This window comes from Phyllobates terribilis, unplaced genomic scaffold, assembly GCF_046119375.1.
Source record: "Phyllobates terribilis strain yellow unplaced genomic scaffold, ASM4611937v1 Scaffold_12__6_contigs__length_324123572, whole genome shotgun sequence".
Taxonomy (NCBI): domain Eukaryota; kingdom Metazoa; phylum Chordata; class Amphibia; order Anura; family Dendrobatidae; genus Phyllobates; species Phyllobates terribilis.
The window spans coordinates 229,714,454-229,741,242 of record NW_027362772.1 but is presented as its reverse complement, the minus strand read 5'-3'; the positions used below and the strand labels follow the sequence as shown (position 1 = coordinate 229,741,242).

The 26,789-nt window shown below is 44.4% G+C and overlaps 1 protein-coding gene across 8 annotated transcripts in view; it reads right to left on the bottom strand.

The window, feature by feature from the left end:
- PLEKHG5 (pleckstrin homology and RhoGEF domain containing G5) overlaps window positions 1-26,789 on the bottom strand; it is a 445,968-nt gene that overhangs the window by 57,821 nt on the left and 361,358 nt on the right. For 6 of the 8 annotated variants that reach the window (XM_073656679.1, XM_073656682.1, XM_073656681.1 and 3 more), the window contains 2 exons: window positions 20,836-20,972; window positions 3,539-3,723 (listed from right to left, as the gene is read on the bottom strand). In XM_073656679.1, coding sequence (XP_073512780.1) covers window positions 3,539-3,723; window positions 20,836-20,972 — 322 coding nt within the window. The remainder of the gene's footprint in view (window positions 1-3,538; window positions 3,724-20,835; window positions 20,973-26,789) is intronic. The other 2 variants (XM_073656680.1, XM_073656683.1) reach the window with 1 other exon arrangement.

Genomic DNA, 26,789 nt, shown 5'->3' with positions numbered 1-26,789 from the left:
AAGTGTGATCCGTCACTGCACAGAACACGTTTCCTCAAGAGTTCAGTCATGACGGCTTTATACTACTCCATCTGTCGCTCGGCATTGTGCTTGGTGATGTACAGCTGCATGCAGCTGCTCAGCCATGAAGCTCCCGGCGGGCGCGCAGTGTTTATGCTCATATTAATAACAGAGGAGGTCTGGACTCTGCAGTTATTGAGTCAGCAGAATATTGGTGACTTTTCTGTCCTCCTCAGCACTCGGTGACCCCACTCTGTAACGTTACGTGGTCTCGGCTTCGTGGCTGAGTTGCTGCGGTTCCTTTCACTTCTCAGTAATATCACTGACAGGTGATGGGGGAAGATTTAGGAGGGAGAAATGTCATGAACGGACTTGTTACACCAGTGGTTTCTATTACACGACCATGCTGGTATATGTGAGCTCTGCACCACCAGCCATTCTGTCACATGTTACCAAAGGCAGAGAACACTGTGAGGGGCTGGATGTTATACACTGGGGGCGAGGGGCCGGATATTATACACTGGAGGCGAGGGGCCGGATATTATACACTGGGGGTGAGGTGCTTGATATTATACACCAGGGGCGAGGGGCTGCTTGTTAAACAGAGGGGGCGAGAGGCTGGATGTTATACATTGGGGGAGAGGGCTGGATGTTATACACTGGGAGCGAGGGGCTGGATGTTATACACTGGGGGCGAGGGGCTGGATATTACACACTGGGAGCGAGGGGCCGGATATTATACACTGGGAGCGAGGGGCTGGATGTTATACACTGGGGGCGAGGGGCTGGATATTATACACTGGGGGTGAGGTGCTTGATATTATATACCAGGGGCGAGGGGCTGCTTGTTAAACAGAGGGGGCGAGAGGCTGGATGTTATACATTGGGGGAGAGGGCTGGATGTTATACACTGGGAGCGAGGGGCTGGATGTTATACACTGGGGGCGAGGGGCTGGATATTACACACTGGGAGCGAGGGGCCGGATATTATACACTGGGAGCGAGGGGCTGGATGTTATACACTGGGGGCGAGGGGCTGGATATTATACACTGGGGGTGAGGTGCTTGATATTATATACCAGGGGCGAGAGGCTGCTTGTTAAACAAAGGGGGCGAGGGGCTGGATGTTATACATTGGGGGAGAGGGCTGGATGTTTTACGCTGGGAGCGAGGGGCTGGATGTTATACACTGGGGGCGAGGGGCTGGATATTACACACTGGGGGTGAGGTGCTTGATATTATACACCAGGGGTAAGGGGCTGCTTGCTAAACAGAGGGGGCGAGGGGCTGGATGTTATACATTGGGGGAGAGGGCTGGATGTTATACACTGGGAGCGAGGGGCCAGATATTATACACTGGGAGCAAGGGGCTGGATGTTATACACTGGGAACAAGGGGCTGGATGTTATACACTGGGGGCGAGGGGCCGGATATTATACACTGGGGGTGAGGTGCTTGATATTATACACCAGGGGCGAGAGGCAGCTTGATAAACAGAGGGGGCGAGGGGCTGGATGTTATACACTGGGAGCGAGGGGCTGGATGTTATACACTGGGGGCGAGGTGCTTGATATCATACACCGGGGGCCGGATATTATACACTGGGGGTGAGGTGCTTGATATTATACACCGGGGGCTGGATGTTATATAGAGGGGGGAGGGGCTGGATGTAATACACTGGGGGCAAGGGGCTGGATGCTATACACTGGGGGCGAGGGGCTGGATGTTATACACTGGGGGCGAGGTGCTTGATATCATACACCGGGGGCCGGATATTATACACTGGGGGTGAGGTGCTTGATATTATACACCGGGGGCTGGATGTTATATAGAGGGGGGAGGGTCTGGATGTAATACACTGGGGGCAAGGGGCTGGATGTTATACACTGGGGGCGAGGGGCTGGATGTTATACAGTGGGGGCGAGGTGCTTGATATTATACACCAGGGGCGGGGGGCTGGATGTTATACTCAGGGGGTGAAAGGCTGGATGTTATACACTGGGGGCGAGGTGCTTGATATTATACACCAGGGGTGGGGGGCTGGATGTTATACACTGGGGGTGAAGGGCTGGATGTTATACAGTGGGGGCGAGGTGCTTGATATTATACACCAGGGGCGAGGGGCTAGATGTTATACTCAGGGGGTGAAAGGCTGGATGTTATACACTGGGGGTGAGGTGCTTGATATTATACACCAGGGGTGGGGGGCTGGATGTTATACTTAGGGGGTGAAAGGCTGGATGTTATACACTGGGGGTGAAGGGCTGGATGTTATTCAGTGGGGGCGAGGTGCTTGATATTATACACCAGGGGCGGGGGGCTAGATGTTATACTCAGGGGGTGAAAGGCTGGATGTTATACACTGGGGGCGAGGTGCTTGATATTATACACCAGGGGCGGGGGGCTGGATGTTATACAGTGGGGGCGAGGTGCTTGATATTATACACCAGGGACAAGGGGCTGGATGTTATACACTGGGGGTGAATGGCTGGATGTTATACACTGGGGGTGAAGGGCTGGATGTTATTCAGTGGGGGCGAGGTGCTTGATATTATACACCAGGGGCGGGGGGCTAGATGTTATACTCAGGGGGTGAAAGGCTGGATGTTATACACTGGGGGCGAGGTGCTTGATATTATACACCAGGGGCAAGGGGCTGAATGTTATACAGTGGGGGCGAGGTGCTTGATATTATACACCAGGGACAAGGGGCTGGATGTTATACACTGGGGGTGAATGGCTGGATGTTATACACTGGGGGGCGAGGTGCCGGATATTACAACGGGGGCAATGGAACAGAATGCTATTTTCCTATCCCAAGGAAAAAAAACAGTCTCACAAAATGGTAAAATCCCTCCAAGGCGCAGTATTTCCAATATTACATTTTTATACCTAACTTCTTGAGAATTCCTGTCAGATTACACATTCTGATCTCGTTGTCAAAATAGGGCGACAGCTCTTAACGTTGTCATACAGTGAAACGTATCAATAATGAAATAATGAAAAATCTGACTGTCAAGTTCAAGGGCGAGAAAGCCGACAGATTCCTTGGCTAGACAGCTCCGTGCGCGAGGGGCTCTTTGAAGTGGTCGTCAAGGCCGGGAACAGGCCAGTTCCTGTCATTCTGGAGCAGATTCAACATGTCCCCTATTGAAACTATAGGAAAGGAACTGGTGCTCATGTCACAGTATTTGTTCTACGCGAGACAGCAGGAAACACGGCAAATCAGCGAGAGGAAATGGAAAGAGCAGATCAGCCAAGGCTACGGCTTCACACCAAAAACAGTCATATAATGCCAGAGACAAAATCTGTAACTGGCCCCCAACTACCAAGTGCCAGGTCATAGGAGGACTCACAAAATATGTGATAATATTGAACTAGAATTTTACGTTCCTCTGTTGTTCCTCCTGAAAATCGAATGTGCCGTTTCTCCTCTGCACCTAAACATGAGGCCTTCTTCACCCAGAGACCCATATAAATACACATCATGAACCCAAATCTGCATAAAGCTAAATAATGAATTATTCTAGGTTCTCACTTTGAGTTGAGGGTCACGTACCAAGATGTCGGAGTTCTCCCTCCTGAATGGCGGCTGGTCAGGCCTCTCGTTAGGTGAGGTGAAGATATACGTGGATGCAGCTCCGGTGTTCCTCATGATGGGTAAGCTCAATGATCTGAAATCCTTCACCGCCTGTTCCACTTTCAGCTCATCCCCCGGTTTAGCTGCAATAAAAAAAAACGGTGATTGATTAAATTGCAAACAAAAGTCAATGGATGTTAATTAATAAGGGTGGGCGAGGAAGGGGGATTGCGCTTAACCATAAAAAAATCAGCATTTTTTTTCTATAAACAGCGCCACCCTTGTGCATGGGTTGTGTGTGGTACTGCAGCCCTATTCACCAGGGGTGTATAAGCAGCCTGCACCCCTGACAGCTGCGTTGGTATCTTGCATATAATATCAAACTCATCATATCCATCAGACTGTCCCCACAATATGGCACAGTTTCCATTAGAGCCCCCATTAGTGCAGCAGATAATGGTAGCCATGCAAATCACTCATTGAGGGAGAATTCTGCTGCCATGTACATAAAATGGCATAAGATAAGTCCTAAAGTCCATAAGATGAGTCCTAAAGATAAGTCCTAAATATCTGTGGGATACTTAGTGTATAGAGATCAGCTATATAACATCCAGACACTTACCGTCAGCCATAGAGAAGACATGTTTAGACACACAGCCTCATTATAGAGTAAGTGATTGTACGGCCCCAGGCTATAAGGACCACGTCACAGATTCTGGCAGGGAGCTAGTATGTACTGGAAAATGTTGTGCCTTAGAAATGACACATAAGTAAGTCAGGTCACCAGTACAAAATGCTCCAAATCTGACCTCAAAACCGGAAGAGCATTCACCCACTATAGGGCACGGTGAATTAACTACACCCCTGTGCGGTGCTGATGAGATGCACTATGTCACTGACAATAAAGTATTGCTCATTGAGCAAGTTTTGAAATAAATTGAAAGCTAAACAGTAATGATCCCTAACTACCACGGACTGTCACAATGAGGACAGGAATGAAGCCTAAACATCATGGGACTCTCACAGTTTGACTAGTAACTATGTCTAAATACCATGGACACTAATAGTATGGACAGTAATGATCCCTAGCTACCACGGACTCTCACAGTCAGGACAGGAATGATGTCTAAATACCACAGACTTTCACAATGAGGACAAGAATGATGTCCAATAACCTTGGACTCTTATTAAGGAAATCTAACTACTACGGACTCCCACAGTGAGGACAGGAATGATATCTAACTACCTTGGATAACTACCACAGACTCTCACAGTATGAACAGTAATGATGTCTAACAACCACAGACGCCCACTGTAAGGACTGATAACTATCATGGACTCTCACAGTGAGGATAGTAATGATGTCTAACTACACTACCACGGACTCTCACAGTATGAACAGTAACAATGTGTAACTACCACGAAATACCACAGTGAGAACAGTGATGACTGATAACTACCACGGACTCTCACAATGATGTCAGTAATGATGTCCATCTACCATGAACTCTCACAGTATGGACAGTAACAATGTGTAACTACCACGGACTCTCACAATGAGGACAGTAACTATGTCTAACTACCACGGACTCTCACAGTGAGGACAGTAATGATCTCTAACTACCACAGACTCTCACAGTGACAACAGTAATGATCCCTAACTACCACGGACTCTCATAGTGAGAACAGTAATGATCCCTAACTACCACGGACTCTCACAGTGAGAACAGTAATGATCCCTAACTACCACGGACTCTCACAGTGAGAACAGTAATGATCCCTAACTACCACGGACTCTCACAGTGAGGACAGTACTGATCGATAACTATTACAGACTGTGAGGAGAGTAATGACGTCTACCTACTACAAACTCTCACAATGAAGACAATTATGATCCCTAACCACATGGACTCTCAGAGTACGGACAGTAATGATCCCTAACTACCAATGTCTCTCCCAGTAAAAACAGTAATGATGTGTAACTACCATGAATAGAGCTGAACACAATGATTCGCAGGACCATCGGTAGCCCATGGCTGCCAGGCCAGAGTCCTGTGATGCCATGTCATGATGCTGCGTTGGGTCTACTAATCAGAAGAAGCGTTCGACATGTTGATAGGTAGGAGGGAGGTTATAGAGCCCTGGTATGGTGGCCATGGACTACTGAGGGGGCTGCTAGACCAGGGTCCTGCAAATCTTTCTTGATCAGCTCTAACCATGAACTCTAAAAGAACGGTCAGTAAAGATGTCTAAATATTAAAGCTTCTATATTGATCCATGGTGATGTTGTCTAAATAACACAGCCTCTAACAGCAGGCAGAGTAATCATGTCTAACTACCATGGACTCTCACAGTATTAAGAGTAATGATGTCTAAACACCATGGACTCTCACAGTATTAAGAGTAATGATGTCTAAACACCATGGACTCTCACAGTATTAAGAGTAATGAATGATGTCTAAACACCATGGACTCTCACAGTATTAAGAGTAATGATGTCTAAACACCATGGACTCTCACAGTATTAAGAGTAATGATGTCTAAACACCATGGACTCTCACAGTATTAAGAGTAATGATGTCTAAACACCATGGACTCTCACAGTATTAAGAGTAATGATGTCTAAACACCATGGACTCTTACAGTATTAAGAGTAATGATGTCTAAACACCATGGACTCTCACAGTATTAAGAGTAATGATGTCTAAACACCATGGACTCTCACGGTATTAAGAGTAATGATGTCTAAACACCATGGACTCTCACAGTATTAAGAGTAATGATGTCTAAACACCATGGACTCTCACAGTATTAAGAGTAATGATGTCTAAACACCATGGACTCTTACAGTATTAAGAGTAATGATGTCTAAACACCATGGACTCTCACAGTATTAAGAGTAATGATGTCTAAACACCATGGACTCTCACAGTATTAAGAGTAATGATGTCTAAACACCATGGACTCTTACAGTATTAAGAGTAATGATGTCTAAACACCATGGACTCTCACAGCACAGACTGTCTCATTCTGGATCACAATCAACATAGCACATACTATAATAATGTCTAAACATCATGGACGCGCATTGTATAGCCTGGAGCGATGCCTCATAGTAATGATGACTACGTAGCATGGATTCCCAGAGTTCACGCAGTAATAATGAATATCACAGAAACATATGGGTCCCTCACCAGTCACCACTCTTTTATTCTACATACAACAATATTGAAATAATTAACAACAGACTTGCAAACAAATAATTAACAACAGAATGCAAAAAAAGTTCAAAGTAATACAGAAGACGCAGGTGATGAGGAAGGCACGGGCACATACAGGTTAAAACACCAGCGTGACAGTGCAGTAAGCACTATGAGATCCTAAAATTACCAGAGACAAAAATAAACACAGCTTTAATTAATGTAATTAATGCTGGTATAGCGCCCTCTACAGGGCTGCAGCAAATAACAAAAATACTAATAATGCTGGTATAGCGCCCTCTACAGGGCTGCAGCAAATAACAAAAATACTAATAATGCTGGTATAGCGCCCTCTACAGGGCTGCAGCAAATAACAAAAATACTAATAAAACTGGTATAGCGCCCTCTAAAGGGCTGCAGCAAATAACAAAAATACTAATAATGCTGGTATGGCGCCCTCTAAAGGGCTGCAGCAAATAACAAAAATACTAATAATGCTGGTATGGCGCTCTCTACAGGGCAGCAGCAAATAACAAAAATACTAATAATGCTGGTATAGCGCCCTCTACAGGGCTGCAGCAAATAACAAAAATACTAATAATGCTGGTATGGCGCCCTCTACAGGGCTGCAGCAAATAACAAAAATACTAATAATGCTGGTATAGCGCCCTCTACAGGGCTGCAGCAAATAACAAAAATACTAATAATGCTGGTATAGCGCCCTCTACAGGGCAGCAGCAAATAACAAAAATACTAATAATGCTGGTATAGCGCCCTCTACAGGGCTGCAGCAAATAACAAAAATACTAATAATGCTGGTATAGCGCCCTCTACAGGGCAGCAGCAAATAACAAAAATACTAATAATGCTGGTATAGAGCCCTCTACAGGGCTGCAGCAAATAACAAAAATACTAATAATGCTGGTTTGGTATGTTTTGTTCTGATCTGTCATTTCTACTAATTACATCTCAAAAAATCAATTCTGGCCACTGTCACGATTGTTTGGCGAGAGATTAAGTAAAATTACTTCTGCTTGCCCCACCACCTATAGTAGTCATCTGGCCCTAAGGTCAAGGGAACTGTGGACAACTGCATATTTAGGATTCCCATACAGAAGCATGCTCACTTCTTCTGATGCTCTGGCTGAATAAAGTGTCATCTACAGCCACTTATTTATGATAGAGGGCTGTAAAGTAGGAGCTTTGTCATATAATGGGGTCCACACATTGATCTAGAACAGGGTCCTATGTTCCTTGCACTTTCCCAGCCATTATTCATGACTATTCTTAGGATCTAGCGACATTATGGAACGACAACGAGTCACTCAGGCTGAGCAGTCAGATCATCGTCAGAGGCGCCTTGGACGGAGCGTACCCAAACATCACCAATCATGTGAACAGATTGCTTACTCCTCGTTGCCATACGTGCCCGCTGAGAAATGGACTGGGAACAGATATGCTGCTCGCTGGGTGACAATCATTGATGCCAAAGCCACATGTTAATTATGCAATGTAGATATCTGCATGTTCTACGCGGAATGAATCATTTAAAGGGCCCACGACTGGCATCGCATTAGGCAGGAAAAAATGAATATAGGACTAATTGTGCCCAACATATAAAAATGTGGGCAGTCAAAAAAAGATATAGGATTGATAATCTTTATGCTCCAGTCACGCTGTTATAATTTGTTTTAATAGGATTTGAAGGAGAAAAAAAAAGAGAAAGCAGCTGCACTGCAAAGCAGGGTGCAAGACAGAGCAGCAACCTGAGAACCCAAAAACATGGCTACTTTCCTCCAGAAACAACAAGATTCTAGCCCATGTGTTCAGTAATATAGCATTCAATTGATTGCGGCTGGGATGCCATACCAGACATAGCCTCGGCACGAGAGTGGCGCTGTTTCTGGGAAAGAAAATGCAGCAATGTTTTTTACATTCCATTTTTTTGGTAGATTTCTGTTTTAGATTCATGTGGGGTGCTATTTTATAAGAATATTACATCTGAGACGGCTTTTGAAGTCCTATCCCCCTACGTGAGTAGAGTCTCGCTTGAAACTTTCAGGAAGTGTTCTCAAGGCAATAGGAAGCGTCATTGGCCTAGAGCAAAGCTGCAAAGTATAAAAGCTTGGAAATTAGCTCAGTAACATCAACAAAGAAGCCGGCTACAGCCACGTTCAGCCCAAGCTTCCGTTTTCCTGTCAACTGCCCCTAAGGCTTCAATATGCCCCTTTACGTTCTTCAAAACATTTTATCTACTAGACCAAAGATGGGACCAACTCACAGATCACAGGTGGCTTAAAGGGAATCTGTCAGCAGATTTTTGCTACCTAATCTGAGAGCAGCTTGATGTAGGGGCAGAGACCCTGATTCCAGCGATGTCTCACTTACTGGGCTGTGTGTTGTAGTTTTTATAAAATCATTGATTAATTGGCAAGAGATTGTCACTAGAGGACTAGTAAACCTGCTTCCATGTAGGCCAACTCCGCCCTCACCACTGATTAGCAGCTTTCTGCCTATGCACAGTGTACACATAGAGCTGCAAATCAGAGATGTGCGCGGGGGTTATACAGAGCTCAGCAATCAGAGAACTGGTAGATTTGCAGCAGATAAAAAAAAAAAAAAAACATTTTTAATCAAAACTGCAAAAAATAAGTAAATTGTAGAAAATAAAAAATAAGCAAAAAATATATAAATAAAAACAACATATATATATATATATATATATATATATATATATATATATATATATATATATATAAATAAATAAATAAAAAATAAGTAAACTGTCAAATAAGTGACACCGGTGAAATCAGTCCCTCTGTCTGTACATCATGATGCTCTCAGATGAGGCAGCATAAACCTGGTGATAGATTCCCTTTAAGGAATCACTCACAAGACATTTAGGTACCTGTAAAACAACTAAACAGGCTTAGATACAAGAGCTCCTAGATTACGAACTTTTTCTCTGAGTTTAGTCACCATCTTTCTCTTTTCTTTTCTCTCCGGCCCAGACCACCATGAAGACGTCTTCCAGCTATTATTTGTCTCTGCACACAAACTCCCAATGCTGCTGCTCCAATGCCCCTCTCATTCCCCCTACACTATAATAGTAAACTCCTTTGTGGTTCTGCGCATCAATAATAGCCTATTTCTGCCAGACAATAATATTGCCCTCCTTGTATCTTCCAAAACCATAATGCTGAAAATTGGAAGCTGGCACGTTTAGGCGGGCTGCGCTGCGGGAATGAAGAGGCTTGGGATTCCAAGACAGTTTTTATTGATACCAACGAGTTTCTGCGCCGGACCGGCGCCTTTCTCAAGGATTTGGTTTTTATACCTTGAGAAAGGCGCCGGTCCGGCACAGAAACGCGTTGGTATTCATAAAAACAGTCTAGGAATCCCAAGCCTTTTCATTCCCGCAGCGCAGCCCGCCTAAATGTGCCAGCTTCCAATTTTTACCATTACCTCTGGAAGAACAATTTCCTCCAGCCACAGGGCAGCAGCGGCTTTTCATGCGTTTATAGGTGTTGTGCCTGCACACAACACCTTTAGGTGAGTTCCACCATTGATTATACCTACCCATTGCCAGACGGTATTGCCCTATTTTGTGTGCACTTCTGTCCCTCTCCAGAGCTTCTCAAAACTATAATGCTGCCACCTTTGTGTCCCGCACAAAAATAATCCCTCCAGTAAGTCCACTGCGCGTCTGTGTCCTCAAAAAAAGTAGTGCCCACTCTGTGCCCCTGTGAGTCCCCTTGCTGGAGTATAGATGGCACAGGCAGGTGCAAAAAACACTGACTTTAATTCAACTTTTTTTCTTACTTGCTTGTACACAGGATTACTTCTTAAACAATATTACAGTTTCTGGAAGGTAGAATGGTCAGGCACTGACTCAAGATAGTCGTCTGCCACTTTATACTAAGTCATGTGACAAGGCTCATTAAAGGGTCGATATTGACTTTTAGGATTGCTACTTCCAATAGGTGGCACTAGAGTTCTAGTCCTCTTCCTTTCTGAAGAGGCAATTTGTATATTTAATTTCCCAGAGAAGCATTGCATGGCCTATAAGTCTCCTTACACCGGCATGTCACTCTTCATTCACAAGGAGAAACATTATCTCTTAGACTACAGGTATGAGGGAGGTGACCCCTAACACTGCATACCTGGCCAAGACCTTCTGAGCTGCACTGGCCACTGGTAAAGGATGTCATGGCTCCTCCGGGGGTCTCTGCAGCTGCTCATCTGTCGCCCATTTCCAGAATGCACCTGGCCACTGATCCTGCGTGCTACAAAGCATGCACACTGCCAATAATTGCAATTTGCACAGAACACAGCACACAGTGTAACTTATAAGTAACTGTCGTGCCTTGTATATACTATAGTGTGCATATATTTCCTACATTCATTGTCCTTATAATTGTCATATACACATGTGATAGGAAGTCTATGCACAAATTCCATTTTGCAGGTACATTTCACGTATATGCACGGATTTATGGCACTGTTTGAAAACCACTGTATTAAAAGCGTAAATATTTACCATTTCTAGTTCTTTTTTCCTGGATACCGCTGTTTGGAATAGCAAAGTCGACTGTGTTTTCCAAACAACAGTATCCAGGACAAAGAAGTCTCCCTTAAACATACACATATTTTTTTACAATGAATTTATATGGGTGATGGATGTCGTTGTGCAGTTGCCAAAATTAACTGAAGATTTGCACCAGTTCATAAAAATCCACCTGCTTAATTTCACCCATATAACGAGGATATTATAAGACATCACATCATGGGCAGAGAAACGTGACTTCTTCTGACGCGTTTCAGGCCAGCAAGATCTTTACTCGTATCACGTGTCATAGACTGTAACCATTTCTTTTGTGCACTATAATACGGCACTGCGGTTACATAATAACACTCTACCGCTTGTGTCAATAGTTATTACACCATTTAAATATGTAGTTGCTTATTTTCTTACATTTAACCCTTTAAAGACCGATCCAGCACACTTCTTATTTACATAGGACTGCAAGATAGATTTGTAAATGGAAAAAGAACTCAATCATCATCTTGACCATCCATAAAAACCTTAATATCCACCATATCCAGTACTAATAAAATACTACCACCTTGATATCTCCTGACTGCCAGAGGGCGACGCATCAATATGCCAACAGTGGGCGCCACAAAATTGACTTTATTTATTACAGTAATAAGAATTTATATTTAAATTTAAGCTAAATAATGGTTACCTTGAGGATTCTAAGGGTTGGTGAACTCTCTGCGCCCTGATAATGTCGTTCCTCGGCTCTCAGCTCCGTCTGTAGCTATGATAGACTTACAATGCGAGCACATCCTGTCAGCCTTTTCCTGAAGGTGCTTCCTACCGTTGGGTTTTCCCGAGGTTTATTTTGACAAAATCTTAACAAATCATCTTACTGAGCGAAACATTCCTTTCCGATAATTCATTTGGAAGATGATGAAATGAAAGCAAAAAATACCCCGAGGCCAATCCACGCAGAGCACTGCTACAAGGTGAGGCGTAACGTACGCTCTGTCAGGATTACAAGAAGTCCTACAATTTAATTTATTCTTCTCCTTAGGTAGAAACATTCTCTGGCATAAAAAATAATAACTTCTTAAAAATGATGAGCCACTATACAAACAAGACTGGCAATGCAAACAGACCCCGGCCAACAAAAGTGTAATAAACCAACAACGTTCAGGTGTGGTGACCGGTAAGTCATGGCTGCAAGAGAGACCTAGCAAGAGAAAGCCAAGAAAATGTCACAATAATGGTAGAAGGGTCGCCTGGGCACAAAAAGTATGAAGCAGAACTGAGTACATCAGATACAGCTATGTGGAGTGTGGAGTGGAGAGTAACAAAACAAAATGAGCTTTACTCGCCCTCCCTGAGTCCAGCGCTGAGTCTACGCTGCTGCACCCAGTGTCTGTAATATTGCCTGCAGCGCTGACATTACGTCAACAGCACTGCAGAAACTAACTGAGCTCAGTGGCTCTGCTGCTGTAGATGGAACGAGCCGCTCAGAGCTGCTGGGTTCAGTCATTGCCCCCATCTCACCCAACCCCTCCAATGGACCTATCAATTAAAGTCAATGGCTGATCACTCTCTCCAGTCCCGCAAGCTCGCTGCCTCGGGGTAGCCCTGGACTCTGATCTCTCCTTCAAACCACATATCCAAGCCCTTTCCACTTCCTGCCGACTACAACTCAAAAATATTTCCTGTATCTGCACATTCCTTAATCAATAATCTGCAAAAACACTAGGGCATGCCCTCATCATCTCCCGCCTCGACTACTGCAACCTCCTGCTCTGTGGCCTCCCCTCTAACACTCTCGCACCCCTCCAATCTATCCTAAACTCCGCTGCCCGACTAATCCACCTGTCCCCCCGCTATTCCCCGGCCTCCCCCCTCTGTCAATCCCTTCACTGGCTGCCTATTGCCCAGAGGATCAAGTTCAAGACCCTAACCCTGGCATACAAAGCCATCCACAACCTGTCTCCTCCATACATCTGTGACCTACAGTGGGTACGGAACGTATTCAGACCCCTTTGAATTTTTCATTCTTTGTTTCATTGCAGCCATTTGGTAAATTCTAAAAAGTTCATTTTTTTCTCATTAAAGTACACTCTGCACCCCATCTTGACAGAAGAAAAACAGAAATGTAGAAATGTTTGCAAATTTATTAAAAAAGAAAAACTGAAATATCACATGGTCATAAGTATTCAGACCATTTGCACAGACACTCATATTTATGTCACATGCTGTCCATTTCCTTGTGAACCTCCTTGAGATGGTTCTACTCCTTTATTGGAGTCCAGCTGTGTTTAATTAAACTGATAGAACTTGATCTGGAAAGGCACACACCTGTCTATATAAGACCTCACAGCTCACAGTGCATGTCAGACCAAATGAGAATCATGAGCTCAAAGGAACTGCCCAAGGAGCTCAGAGACAGAATTGTGGCAAGGCACAGATCTGGCCAAGGTTACAAAAGAATTTCTGCATTACTCAAGGTTCCTAAGAGCACAGTGGCCTCCATAATCCTTAAATGGAAGAAGTTTGGGACCACCAGAAGTCTTCCTAGACCTGGCCGTCCAGCCAATCTGAGCAATCGTGGGAGAAGAGCCTTGGTGAGAGAGGTAAAGAAGAACCCCAAGATCACTGTGGCTGAGCTCCAGAGATGCAGTAGAGAGATGGGCGAAAGTTCCACAAAGTCAACTATCACTGCAGCCCTCTACCAGTTGGGCCTTTATGGCAGAGTGGCCCGACGGAAGCCTATCGTCAGTGCAAGACATATGAAAGCTCACATAGAGTTTGCTCAAAAACACATGAAGGACTCCCAGACTAAGAGAAATAAGATTCTCTGGTCTGATGAGACGAAGATAGAACTTTTTGGTGCTAATTCTACGCGGTATGTGTGCAGAAAACCAGGCACTGCTCATCACCTGCCCAATACAATCCCAACCTTGAAACATGGTGGTGGCAGCATCATGCTATGGGGGTATTTTTCAGCTGCAGGGACAGGACGACTGGTTGCAATTGAAGGAAACATGAATGCGGCCAAATACAGAGATATACTGGATGAAAACCTCTTCCAGAGTGCTCTGGACCTCAGACTTGGCCGAAGGTTCATCTTCCAACAAGACAATGACCCTAAGCACACAGCTAAAATAACAAAGGAGTGGCTTCAGAACAACTCTGTGACCATTCTTGACTGGCCTAGCCAGAGCCCTGACCTAAACCCAATTGGTCATCTCTGGAGAGACCTGAAAATGGCTGTCCACCAACGTTCACCATCTCACCTGACGGAACTGGAGAGGATCTGCAAGGAAGAATGGCAGAGGATCCCCAAATCCAGGTGTGAAAAACTTGTTGCATCATTCCCAAGAAGACTCATGGCTGTACTAGCTGAAAAGGGAGCTTCTACTCAATACTGAGCAAAGGGTCTGAATACTTATGACCATGTGATATTTCAGTTTTTCTTTTTTAATAAATGTGCACAAATTTCTACATTTCTGTTTTTTTTTTAGTCAAGATGGGGTGCAGAGTGTACTTTAATAAGAAAAAAAATGAACTTTTTAGAATTTACCAAATGGCTGCAATGAAACAAAGAGTGAAAAATTTAAAGGGGTCTGAATACTTTCCGTACCCACTGTAGTCTCCCGGTACGCAACCTCCGATCCTCACAAGATCTCCTTCTCTACTCCCCTCTAATCTCCTCTTCCCACAATTGCATACAAGATTTCTCCCGTGCATCCCCCCTACTCTGGAACTCTTTACCCCAACACATCAGACTCTCGCCTACCGTGGAAACCTTCAAAAGGAACCTGAAGACCTACCTCTTCCGACAAGCCTACAACCTGCAGTAACCACCACTCCACCACATTACTGCATGACCTCCTCTACCCTCACCTACAGTATCCTCGCCCATCCCTTGTAGACTGTGAGCCCTCGCGGGCAGGGTCCTCCTCTGCTGTCGCTGTTTTGTACTGTTCAAGATTATTGTACTTGTTTTTTATGTATACCCCTTTTCACATGTTAAGCGCCATGGAATAAATGGCGCTATAATAATAAATAATAATAATTGTCTGCAGCACTGTCAATGTGACATCATTCAGCAATGCAGACAATAACAGAGACCGGACAGCGGTGGAGAGTCTTTTTTGAAAGGATATATAGCCCCATTAAGTTCTCCACTCCATCCAACTCCATCCAATACTGTGGTGCAGTAATTAAATATAATGCAAGCCATGGGAGTCTAGTGATATTTGTGAGGTTAAAATGGTTGTCCTAGTCCATTTGTCTTACAGAGCATAAAATGTCAATAGGACAGATCTTCTAATCAAGATCTCCTTCTATTAGCCAAAGTGGAGTTCTACCCTCCATGCATTATACCAATAGCCTTTACCTTATGGGGAATGTATAGTTTTCCTACAGTATCTCTGCTGGGAAAGGTGCCACTCACTATGTAGAGGCTACTCACTGTATACTCCCATTGAGATTCCTGAATACTATGCCATTAAGATGCCTCCATATCACACAATTGAGTACTGCGTACCTCCTCCTCCTCCTGACAGAGACGCCGATGTACTCACCATCCCGGTGGCGTTCCTGTTGCAGACATCTTGCCTAGTGTACGCGCGTGGACTCCCTCTTTCTTAAAGGGGTAGCATGCGCACTCCTTTGATGTCCCTAGCCAATACCTGGGAGGGATCTGGTACTTAAGTCACTTTCCCCCATTCGGAAGTGCCTGTTCAGCATCAAGAATTTTAGTGTCTAGCTTGTCTGTAAGCTGCTAAGTCCATTATCAGGTCCACTCCTTGCCCGAACCTGTTTCCCTGGGTCTGTGTGCCCACGAACCCTGAACCTATACCTGTGTCTGATCTAGTCTGAATTAGGGCCTGACTCTTATCCTGTTTGTATCTAGTCTGTAGCTTTCCTTGTATGCCTTGCCAGTATCTGAGTCTCTCTCTGTATCTTTCTGTGTATGACTCAGCACCTGTTTCCACACCAGCTTTGTCTCATTCTGTTCATCCCACCAAACCTGTTGTCTGAATTAGTCCCTATCTTAATCCTGTTGTAGCAGCTCCCTTTCCTAAATCGGCTGTGTCTGTATCTGTACGTATCTGCAAACCTGCCATTAGAACCTGTACCTTTCCTAAACCAGCTGAGTCTTAATCAGTACCTATCTCTAATCTGTTGTCGCTGTGCAACATTAGTGACTAGTGTGTACACTTGCTAATTTATTGTAAGTACCCTGTGTTAACATGGTCCTGTCTGTCCTATGTGTACCTGTCCTTGTATTTGTCCTGTGTGAACCTGACCCTGTCTGTTCCATGTGAACCGAGTCCTGACTTCCTGTCCGTATCTGCGGTTGCCTGCCTGTTCGTATCTGCTGTTCCTTGCCTGTCCACACCTGCGGTTCCCTGCCTGTCCGCATTTGCGGTTCCATGCCTGTCCGCATCTGCGGTTCCATGCCTGTCTGCACCTGCGGTTCCCTGCCTGTCCGCATCTGTTGTCCCCTGCCTGTCCGCATCTGCGGTTCCATGCCTGTCCGCATCTGCAGTTCCATGCCTGTCCGCATCTGCGGTTCCCTGCCTGTCCGCATCTGCGGTTCCCTGCCTGTCCGCATCTGCGATCTGCGGTTCCCTGCCTGTCTGCATCTGCGGTTCACTGATTGTCTGCATTTGCGGTTTCCTGCTTGTCCGCATCTGCGGTTACATGCCTGTCCGCACCTGTGGTTCCCTGCCTGTCTGCATCTGCGGTTCCATGCCTGTCTGCACCTGCAGTTCCCTGCCTGTCCGCATCTGTTGTCCCCTGCCTGTCCGCATCTGCGGTTCCCTGCCTGTCCGCATCTGTTGTCCCCTGCCTGTCCGCATCTGCGGTTCCATGCCTGTGAGCATCTGTGGTCCCCTGCCTGTCCGCATCGGCGGTTCTCAGCCTGTCTGCATCTGCGGTTCCCTGCCTGTTTGCATCTGCGGTTCCCTGCCTGTCCGCATCTGCAGTTCCATGCCTGCCCGCATCTACGGTTCCCTGCCTGTCAGCGTCTGCGGTTCCCTGCCTGTCAGCATCTGCGTTCCCTGCCTGTCTACATCTGCGGTTCCCTGCCTGTCTGCATCTGCGGTTCCCTGCTTGTCTGCATCTGCGGTTTCTTGCTTGTCCGCATCTGCGGTTCCCTGTCTGTCCGCACTTGCAGTCCAGTGTCCCCCCTGCCAGTGACCTAGTTCTTTCTGACACTGTCCCTGTCCGTCCAGTCTGGACTGGGTCCTACCTGTTCCTATATTCCAGTCGTACCTGTCAGTGAACCAGTTCTTCCTAAAGCTATTCCGGTCCATTCAGTCTGAACTGGGTCCTATCCGTTCCTGTTTTCCAGTTGCACCTGCCTGCCTGTATATCAGCTGTGCCCACCAGCACCTGCCTGCCTGTATATGAGACTTGCTCGCCAGCACCTGCCTGCCTGTATTCCAAGCTGTGTCCGCAAGCACCTGCCTGCCTGTATACCAGCACCTGTCGTTACAGCTTCCTGTCCCTTTGGGGGTCAGCTTCTACTTCCAGACGTCGCCCTGGAGTGGTACCGGGAAGCTACTACCGCCCAAGCCTGACCTCACCACTAGAGGCTCCAGCGAACACCAAGGTAGCTGCTTAGTTATGCCCCTCCGGGGTAATTCTGACCCGTGGCACAGTGGGTCCCTGATCCATGGTTGTGCTTAACAGTCCGAGAGCGAGCGTAACAACTCCACTGTGAAATATAAAGACCATCGTACTGAGAAGCCAAAAGATTACCCCACTGAGAAGCCTGAAAATCATCCTACTGAGAAGCCAAAAGATCACACCACTGAGAAGCCTGAAAATCACTCCACAAAGAAAAACAGCAACCAATTTAAAAGGAAATATTTTAATTTTTACACAAGTGACTATGCCAATGAAATAATAATACAAATATCCAAAAATACAACCATAAAATGACAAAATTCTTCATTAGATAAATTACTTTATACCAAAAAAGGCCACAATTAAAAACATATAATACACACCAAACTGATTAAAATACTAAGTGCAGGGAAACAGACTAGGCCAAATTCATTATTAAACATAATAACAAGTTAAATTATTAAGGACACTATTTACATGTATTGATACAAGTAATCAATGAAGTTTGCACCAGATAGAAGATATAAACAAATTCATAGTTTTATATAATGCTACAATATAACTCCCAATAAAATTTTTAGCTATCAATTGATGAATATTAAAAAGAGAGAGGAAATAGAGGTAGATGGGCTAAATATATGCAAAACAATGAATAGAGAAGTAGTAGAAAATATTGCACAAGACCAATAAATATGTAAGTTTCAAAATGCATATTAGACACAAATATAGATACTTCCTGAAGTTTAAGTGAAACATGCAATAAAGTGAGTGACGGGAGAAAAAGCTGAGCCCTACGGCTCATTCAGATATCAGTTTTTTTCAAGGACAAGAAAAAAAGTTTCATTAGTGTTTTTGAGGAGAGTTTTATCAAAGTTTCAGCATAGTGTCATCAGAGTTAGGTCTGAGTTTCAGCAGTTCTTCTCAGATGAGAGACAAAAAAAAGTTTCTCTACCTTTACCTATTAAGCAGTCTATGAAAAACGGACAGAATGTGGATGGTATCCGACACTCGGATCAATATCAGACATATCACCGAGATTTTGCGATGACCACTCAGTCCGCAAATAAACCTCTACTAAGTGCTATAGGTATGCAAAAAACAGACATCTGAATGAACACTTCCCATGCATCTGGGTCTTTAGATTTGGGTTCAATGTAATTTAAGTTCTTCTCTATTTTTCCTTTTTCTTGCATCTAACATGAATACATCATTTTTAGACTTGTACACTATTTTCTACTCTTTTCAAAATCATTGTTTTGAATATTTTTAGCACATCCACCTCTATCCCCTCCCCCTCTTTTTAATATAAATTGGTTGATACAGATATTAATAATTTGGGGGGGGGGGTATTTGTAGCATTATATAGAACTATGAATTTGTTCACATCTAGTACCTTCTGCCCATTCCACTGAGAAGCCTAAATATCACACCATAGAGAAGCCTGGAGATCAGCCCACTAAGAAAACTGTAGATCACTCCACTGAGAAACCTGAAGATTACTACACTGAGAAACCTGAAGATCACTACACTTAGACACCCGAAGATCACTATACTTGGACACCTGAAGATCACTACACTTAGACACCTGAAGATCACTACACTTAGAAACCTGAAGATCAACCCACTAAGAAGCATGGAGATCACCTCACTGAAAAGCCTAAAGATCACGCCACTGACTAGCCTGAAGATCACGCGATTAGGAAGTCTGAACATCACTTCACTGACTATCCTGAAGATCACCCGATTAGGAAGTCTGAAGATCACTCCACTGAGAAGCTTGAACATTGCCAAAGTTAGAAGTCAGAAGATCATCCCATTGGGAAACCTAAAGATGACCCCACTGAAGTTTACCCAACTAAGACGTCTGAAGACCAATCCATTGAGAAGACTGAAGACAGATTGAGAAGCCTCAAGATCACCCTCAATAAAAAGCCTAAATTTCACCCTGTAGAACAGGTTGAAATGCTGAAACTACATTGAGGAGCCCGAAAACAGGACCTTTTGTAGAAACACCATACTAATAGTGACCAAGGTTGAAATGATTGGCAAGTATGATCATGGTAGATATAGTGTACATCTAGGAGCCTGGATATCATGACTGATATGCTATTAGAAACACTGGAAACACATTAAGTATCTTGAAAAAGAACGACAGTTCTGAGCTTGGCCTTGTCAGTGTTACTAATCAACGGAACATGGCAACAGAGGAAAAACAGAAGAGAAATTGTCATGCACAAGTCTATATAATGTCAAGTATTAGTTACACTACTATAACTCTAATGCAAAACAGTCACCAAAAAGAACTAAGAATTAGGAGCCCCCCTTCGAAAACCTGTGGGTTTATTTTTTAAAACAATATCTTACCAACTTCGGTATTGAACCAAGTCCTAGTCAAGACCTATCATATATACAGCCTAGGCCACTGCCATGGGACCCAGTTAGAGGCAAGCACAACTCACCAACCTCATCGGCTGGCAAATTCGCCACAGGACCCACAATACAATAATGACAGGCCCTTCACTTCTCTATACAAGTCTTCAGTTCTTCAACCTATGAAGGATTCATTCACTTCCCCAAAAGTTAATTTTCACAAGGAAGGTGATCCTTTCTTGTTATGGGACCTACCTGTTTACCAAAGCTAAACACAAAAGACGGCCTTGACTGACCATAGCTTTAGTCTCCTGAGGCATCACTATATTATCAAAGTTGTCAAGCAATAAGGTTCAGGAGGTTCTCTTATTTCTTACCCTAAAAATTAGAACTTTTATTCACCACAACCAACAGTGAAAACAATACAGTACAAGTATAAAACATGGGGCCACATATGCACTGCAGGCCCGCCATACATGTGTTACCACCTACTGGTGGGTGACAACTCCTACCTTTAACCTTCAGATAATGTCCTCCAAATCTGTATGCTTCAAAGTTTAGGGACAAAGGTGTGTTGGACTGGTCCAGGAAGATATCCACTTTACTCAGTTCAATCCCTTTTCTTTCGAAAGCTGGAATCAAGACCTCTCTAAAAATAAAGTAAGTGTGCCTTGTTAGCCAATCATAACCAACAGAAGAAGTAAAAAATCAATACACAATATCTATCTATCTCTTTGTTGATCCAATCTCTATCCATACATCTACTTATATACACGTTCTCGTTTCAATATTTAAACTGCAGCACTAAGAAGGAAAAGTCGCAGAATTATGGAAATCACATGATTGATAGACACGTTAATGATCGGCAAATCATGAAAAAATGGAAACAAAAATTTTTCAAAACATCTTGATTTATCCAGTATTGAGTATCGGTGCCACACGCAGAAATCTCCGGACTTACAGCCTCAACTACAATCAATGAGGTTATTAATGTTTGTCTGAGGAATGTTCTGCATTGCTGAATGCATTTGGGCAAATCATCAAGATCCGCTGCTGGCAGCTTCTTTATAATTGCCGACCAATGACGTCCCAGATGTGCTCGATGGGAGACAAGTCTAGAGACACTGTAGGCTATGATATTATGATTAGATTACGCAGGCTGCTCACAGTGGTACTTGTCTCCCATAGAGCACATCTGGCTTGTCATTGGTCAGAAATTGCACAGGGAGCTGCCCGCAGCGGATCTTGATGATTTTCCCAAGTGCATTCAGCGCAGCAGAACATTCCTCAGATGACCATTAATAACCTAACTGATAGCAGCCAAGGCTGTAAGTGTGGGGTGTAATCTCTACCAAATATTTATTTCTCTGTCATTCTCTTTAACTACCTCCACCTCTATCTATCAATCATCTATATCATATATATTTCCATAATATTCCTCTATTATACAAATGTATCACATAAGTCCGCACCCTTAGACATCAGCTTCACAATTAACAATATCTGAGCAAATTATTCAGTAATTTTAAATTTCTTAAATGAGGAACTAAAAATAATAATAATATTTTTGACATATCCTGTGCCCCGGGTAGTAATATCAGATTATTGTCATTTATAGGCTGTATATCCATCAGTAAGCACAAAACAAGTTATCTGATTTCATGTGATAAATGATCCGAGTTGCCATTATCTCCACAGAATATTCTCCTTTTTAGAACCTTAATGCAAACTATCGTCCTGACCTTTCCGTCACATTCCTGAGTGAAAGTTCAGCTCCATGGCTCAATAAAGGTCTATACTGTAAATCAGCTGCGTCCAACGTTAATGAGCCAATCTCATAATAAGTAGGATCCTGCCCAGGGTGAGGATCTTTAATCTACAAAATAACCTTTTTGTTCTCAAACTCCTTTGATTACCTGCTGAATATGAGACGGTAAACTACAATCAGGCCGCTGTCATGTCTCTTCTCTAGATCAAATGGTCTGTCTAAATTTGCAGAAATAATTGGGATTCCTATTTTAGGTAGGGTTTGTCTTGTTTGTCTCCAGCTTTGTTCTAGTGAGCCTATGCTAATACAGCGAGGAACAGTTGTTTAGGTAATTCCTCAATCTGTAGTGGAGGACAATCTAAGAATCAAAATATAGGGTTAGGGTATGTTCACACGTACCGGCAAAGTATGAGATTTAAAAAATCTTATTCAAACACTGTATATAATTTTTTCCTTGCATTTTTTTGAGCTGCTGGGCGTTTCTTGAAATCCACAGCAAGTCTATTCTTTTAGCGTTTTTGGAGCATTTTTCACCCATTGAAATGAATGGAAAAAATCGCAAATATAAAATGCATATAAAATTCATGAAAAACACGGAAAAAAACATGCATGCTGCACGCAGCGTGTTTTTACCTGCCAACGGTCTGAAAAAAACGCTGCATGTGAAACATAACCTAAGGGTACCTACCTTGGAAAAAGAACAAGCCACTGCAATGGGGCCAGTGATGTCAATTAAACTGTTCAATCAAATTCTGTTTAAACGCAGCCTCCACTAGTGGGAGCTCTCAGAATACAGATTTCTATCATTTTAAGAAGAGCTGTCACTTGCCATAAATATGTAATTTTTTACCTGGTGTAAATGCCGATGTTCCCTTGAGCGTGGCATTGTTTTTCTTTTGTTCCTGCGCCTCTCTATTCCTTAGATATGGCCCCCTCTTCTCTGTATGTAAGGCTAAGCTTTTGAGCCAATTGGGCATAATCCTCAAATAGATGACCACAAAGAAGCACTTAGGATCACGCCCACTTGGATAAAAAGACTAGATTTACAAACAAGGTAGAGGGGTTCATATCTTATATCTTAGGGATAGTAAACCATATTTATTGCAAGTGATAAGTTCACATTAAATTAGCTAAATGGGAGGTGTAAGTGAGACCGGGTCAACATGCAGCCCACATCTGGCCTTCTGACTGTTACTGTCCAGCCAACGACAACCAAAAAGGTTGGAAACAGTGGCCCATTGGCCGCACCACGCATCCACCCCCTCACCAGGTATCTCAATTTCACAGGTATCTGCATTCTCATGATGCATATACCAATGTGAACAGAGGTGTAACGGAGCTGTCGGTTCCCTCGTCCACCATTCAGCTTGTGCGACTGAGTCTCAGTGCATTAGGCGCAATGACATCACTGGATTGCGCCAGCTGCATGAAGCCTCTGTCGACACAGCACACAGAGCGGAGCAGCATGCTAGGAAAACAAGGCTAGGGCTAGGTGAGTTGTTTAATTTTATTTTTTTCAGCGTCAGTAGTTGAGGGGAAACTGTGGGGGCAACATACTGTGCGGGGGTTTGCTGGATCTATCATACTGTGTGGGGGGGCTGAGAGGTCCATCATACTGTGGATGCATCATTTTGTTCAGTTGTGATTGGGAGCATCATACTGTGTGTGTGGGGGGGATCTGGAATCAATCATACTAAATGTGGGGGCTGTGGAGGCATCATTCTGTAGGGGTGTGACTGGGGGCATCATACTGTGTATGGGGGATTTGGAATCAATGATACTGTGTGTGAGGAGCTATGGAGGCATCATTCTGTGGGGGTGTGACTGGGGGCATCATACTGTGTATGATGGGCCCTGGGGTCCATCATACTGTGTGTGGGGGGCAGAGGAGGCATCATTCTGTGGGGCTGTGACTGGGAGCATCATACTGTGTATAAAGGGGCCATGGGGTCCATCATACTGTGTGTGGGGGGCTGTGGAGGCATCATTCTGTGGGGGTGTGACTGGGGGCATCAAACTGTGTACGGGGGGATTTGGAATCAATGATACTGTGTGTGAGGAGCTGTGGAGGCATCATTCTGTGGGGGTGTGACTGGGGGCATCACACAGGGTAGGAAGGGCCCTGGGGTCCATCATACTGTGTGTGGGGCGGCTGTGGAGGCTGTTATGTTCTGCTACCAGAGCTAAGGAAAGAGAGGAGATCTGTCCCTACGATAGAACTCAGCTGAATCCCTACGATGTAACAGGGAACCTGATCCTGCGATCAGACCTGCTAAAGTCCTAAGCTAGTCTGTACGGAGACCTATAGTTGTGGGGAAGGAATCCCTACAAGTACTAAGGACTGGGAGGAAAATGGGACACCTCCTAACAGAAATAGTAGCAGACAGACGAACAAACAAAATATATAGAATATAGAGGTCCGTAGACCAAGCAAACTAACAGAGTTAGATATAGAGCACAGGCTAGCTAGAAAGTAGTTATACAATGAAGTCCAGCAAAGCCAGAAGGGCGGAGCAGGATTAAATAGGCCAACAAGGTCATGTGACCAGCAAAGGAAAAAACCTAAGAGCAAGGTTCTAACAGTACCCCCCCTTCTAAGAGGATCCTCCGGATCCCCTAGGACCAGGCTTATCAGGAAATCTCCTGTGAAACGCTCTGATAAGTCTGGACGCGGAAACATCATCTGACCTCACCCAAGAGTTATCCTCGGGTCCGAAACCTTTCCAGGCCACAAGATACTGCAAACTACCTCTATACCGTCTAGAGTTAAGGATGCGAGAAATTTCATATTCCCCGTCCTCCACCACCGGAGGAACAGAGGCAGAGGCGTCACCATCCGACACAACAGCTTTTTTTAACAGAGAGACATGAAATACCGGATTAATTCTCCAGGAGGTAGGAACCTCCAACCTAACAGCAGATTGGTTGACAACCTGAAGCACCTTAAAGGGCCCTACAAACTTGGGACCCAATTTCTTAGAAGGAATCCTCAACCGCAGATTCCTAGAGGACAACCAGACCATGTCACCAACAGCGAACAAAACCTCCTGTCGTTTCCTATCAAAGTAGTCTTTAGATTTTCTGTTGGCCTCCTGAAGATTACCACGCACATCCGTCCAAACTCTCTCCAAATCACCGGAAAAATTCTCCTCCTCAGGCACGGCAGATCCCAACTTGGAGAACGACCCAAACGACGGATGTCTCCCAGAACAACAAAAAAAAGGCGAACAACCAGCAGAAGAAGATGTATGATTGTTCAGAGCAAATTCAGCAAGTGGCAGAAACTCAGACCACCCCTCTTGATTGTCTGCCACAAAACAACGCAAGAACTGCTCAACATCCTGGTTTTTCCTTTCTGTCTGGCCATTAGATTCAGGATGATATCCGGACGAGAACGACAAATGAACTCCCAACCTGTCACAAAAGGCACGCCAAAAACGAGCCACGAACTGAGGACCCCTATCAGAAACAATGTCAGTAGGAACGCCATGAAGTCTGACAATTTCCTTGACAAAGGCCTTAGCGAGAGTTTTAGCGCAGGGCAGTTTGACGAAGGGAACCAAGTGACACATCTTGCTAAAACGGTCCACGACCACCCAGATGACAGTAAAACCCTCAGAGGGGGGAAGGTCAGTTATAAAGTCCATAGCCAAATGTGTCCAAGGAGCACTGGGAACCTCCAAAGGACAAAGCAACCCCGCAGCAGAAGTATGTGAGGACTTAGATCTAGCACATATAGTACATTGACGCACCCACTTAATGACTTCCTTCTGCCATCCAGGCCACCAAAAACTGTGACCCACCAGTCTCTTGGTCTCAGAGATTCCGGGATGACCTGCCAACCGAGATTCGTGACACTCAACAAACAAATCTCTCCTAAAGGTCCCAGGCACAAACAACCTCCCATGAGGAGTGTTAGATGGGGCATTCTCCTGTGCTTTAAGAATCTCATCTTCCAAAACGGAGTCCAAAGCAGCTATCACAACACCTTCTTGTAAAATGTTCTCCTCTTTCTCAGCACCGACTATGGGAGAAAAACTGCGAGACAAGGCATCCGCCTTAACATTCTTAGTACCAGGGATGTAAGTAACGGAGAAATTAAACCGCGAGAAAAACAGTGCCCACCTAGCCTGATGGGCATTCAGGCGCTTGGCAGCATCAAGATATATCAGATTTTTATGATCCGTAAGAACCTGAACGGGAAATTCCGCACCTTCCAAGAAGTGGCGCCAGTGTTCAAATGCGAGTTTAATATCCAATAATTCCCGATTACCAATATCGTAATTCAGTTCAGTCTCCGAAAAATTTTTTGAAAAAAAGGCACAGGGATGTAATCCATCCCCGTTATCCTGAGACAATACTGCGCCAACCCCCACAGAGGAAGCATCAACCTCAACCAAAAACGGCTTAGTCACATCAGGCTGCATAAGGATGGGAGAAGAGGTAAACCTCTCCTTGAGATACACAAAAGCTTCAATGGCCTCAGAAGACCACTGAACCGCATCAGCACCTTTGCTGGTGAGATCGGTCAGAGGTTTGACAATACTAGAAAATTTTTTTATGAATTTTCTATAATAATTGGCGAAACCCAAAAACCTCTGTATCGATTTCAAACCAATAGGCCTAGGCCATTCCTGTACAGCTTGAACTTTAACCGGGTCCATCTCAAAACCTTCGCTGGAGATAATGTAACCCAAA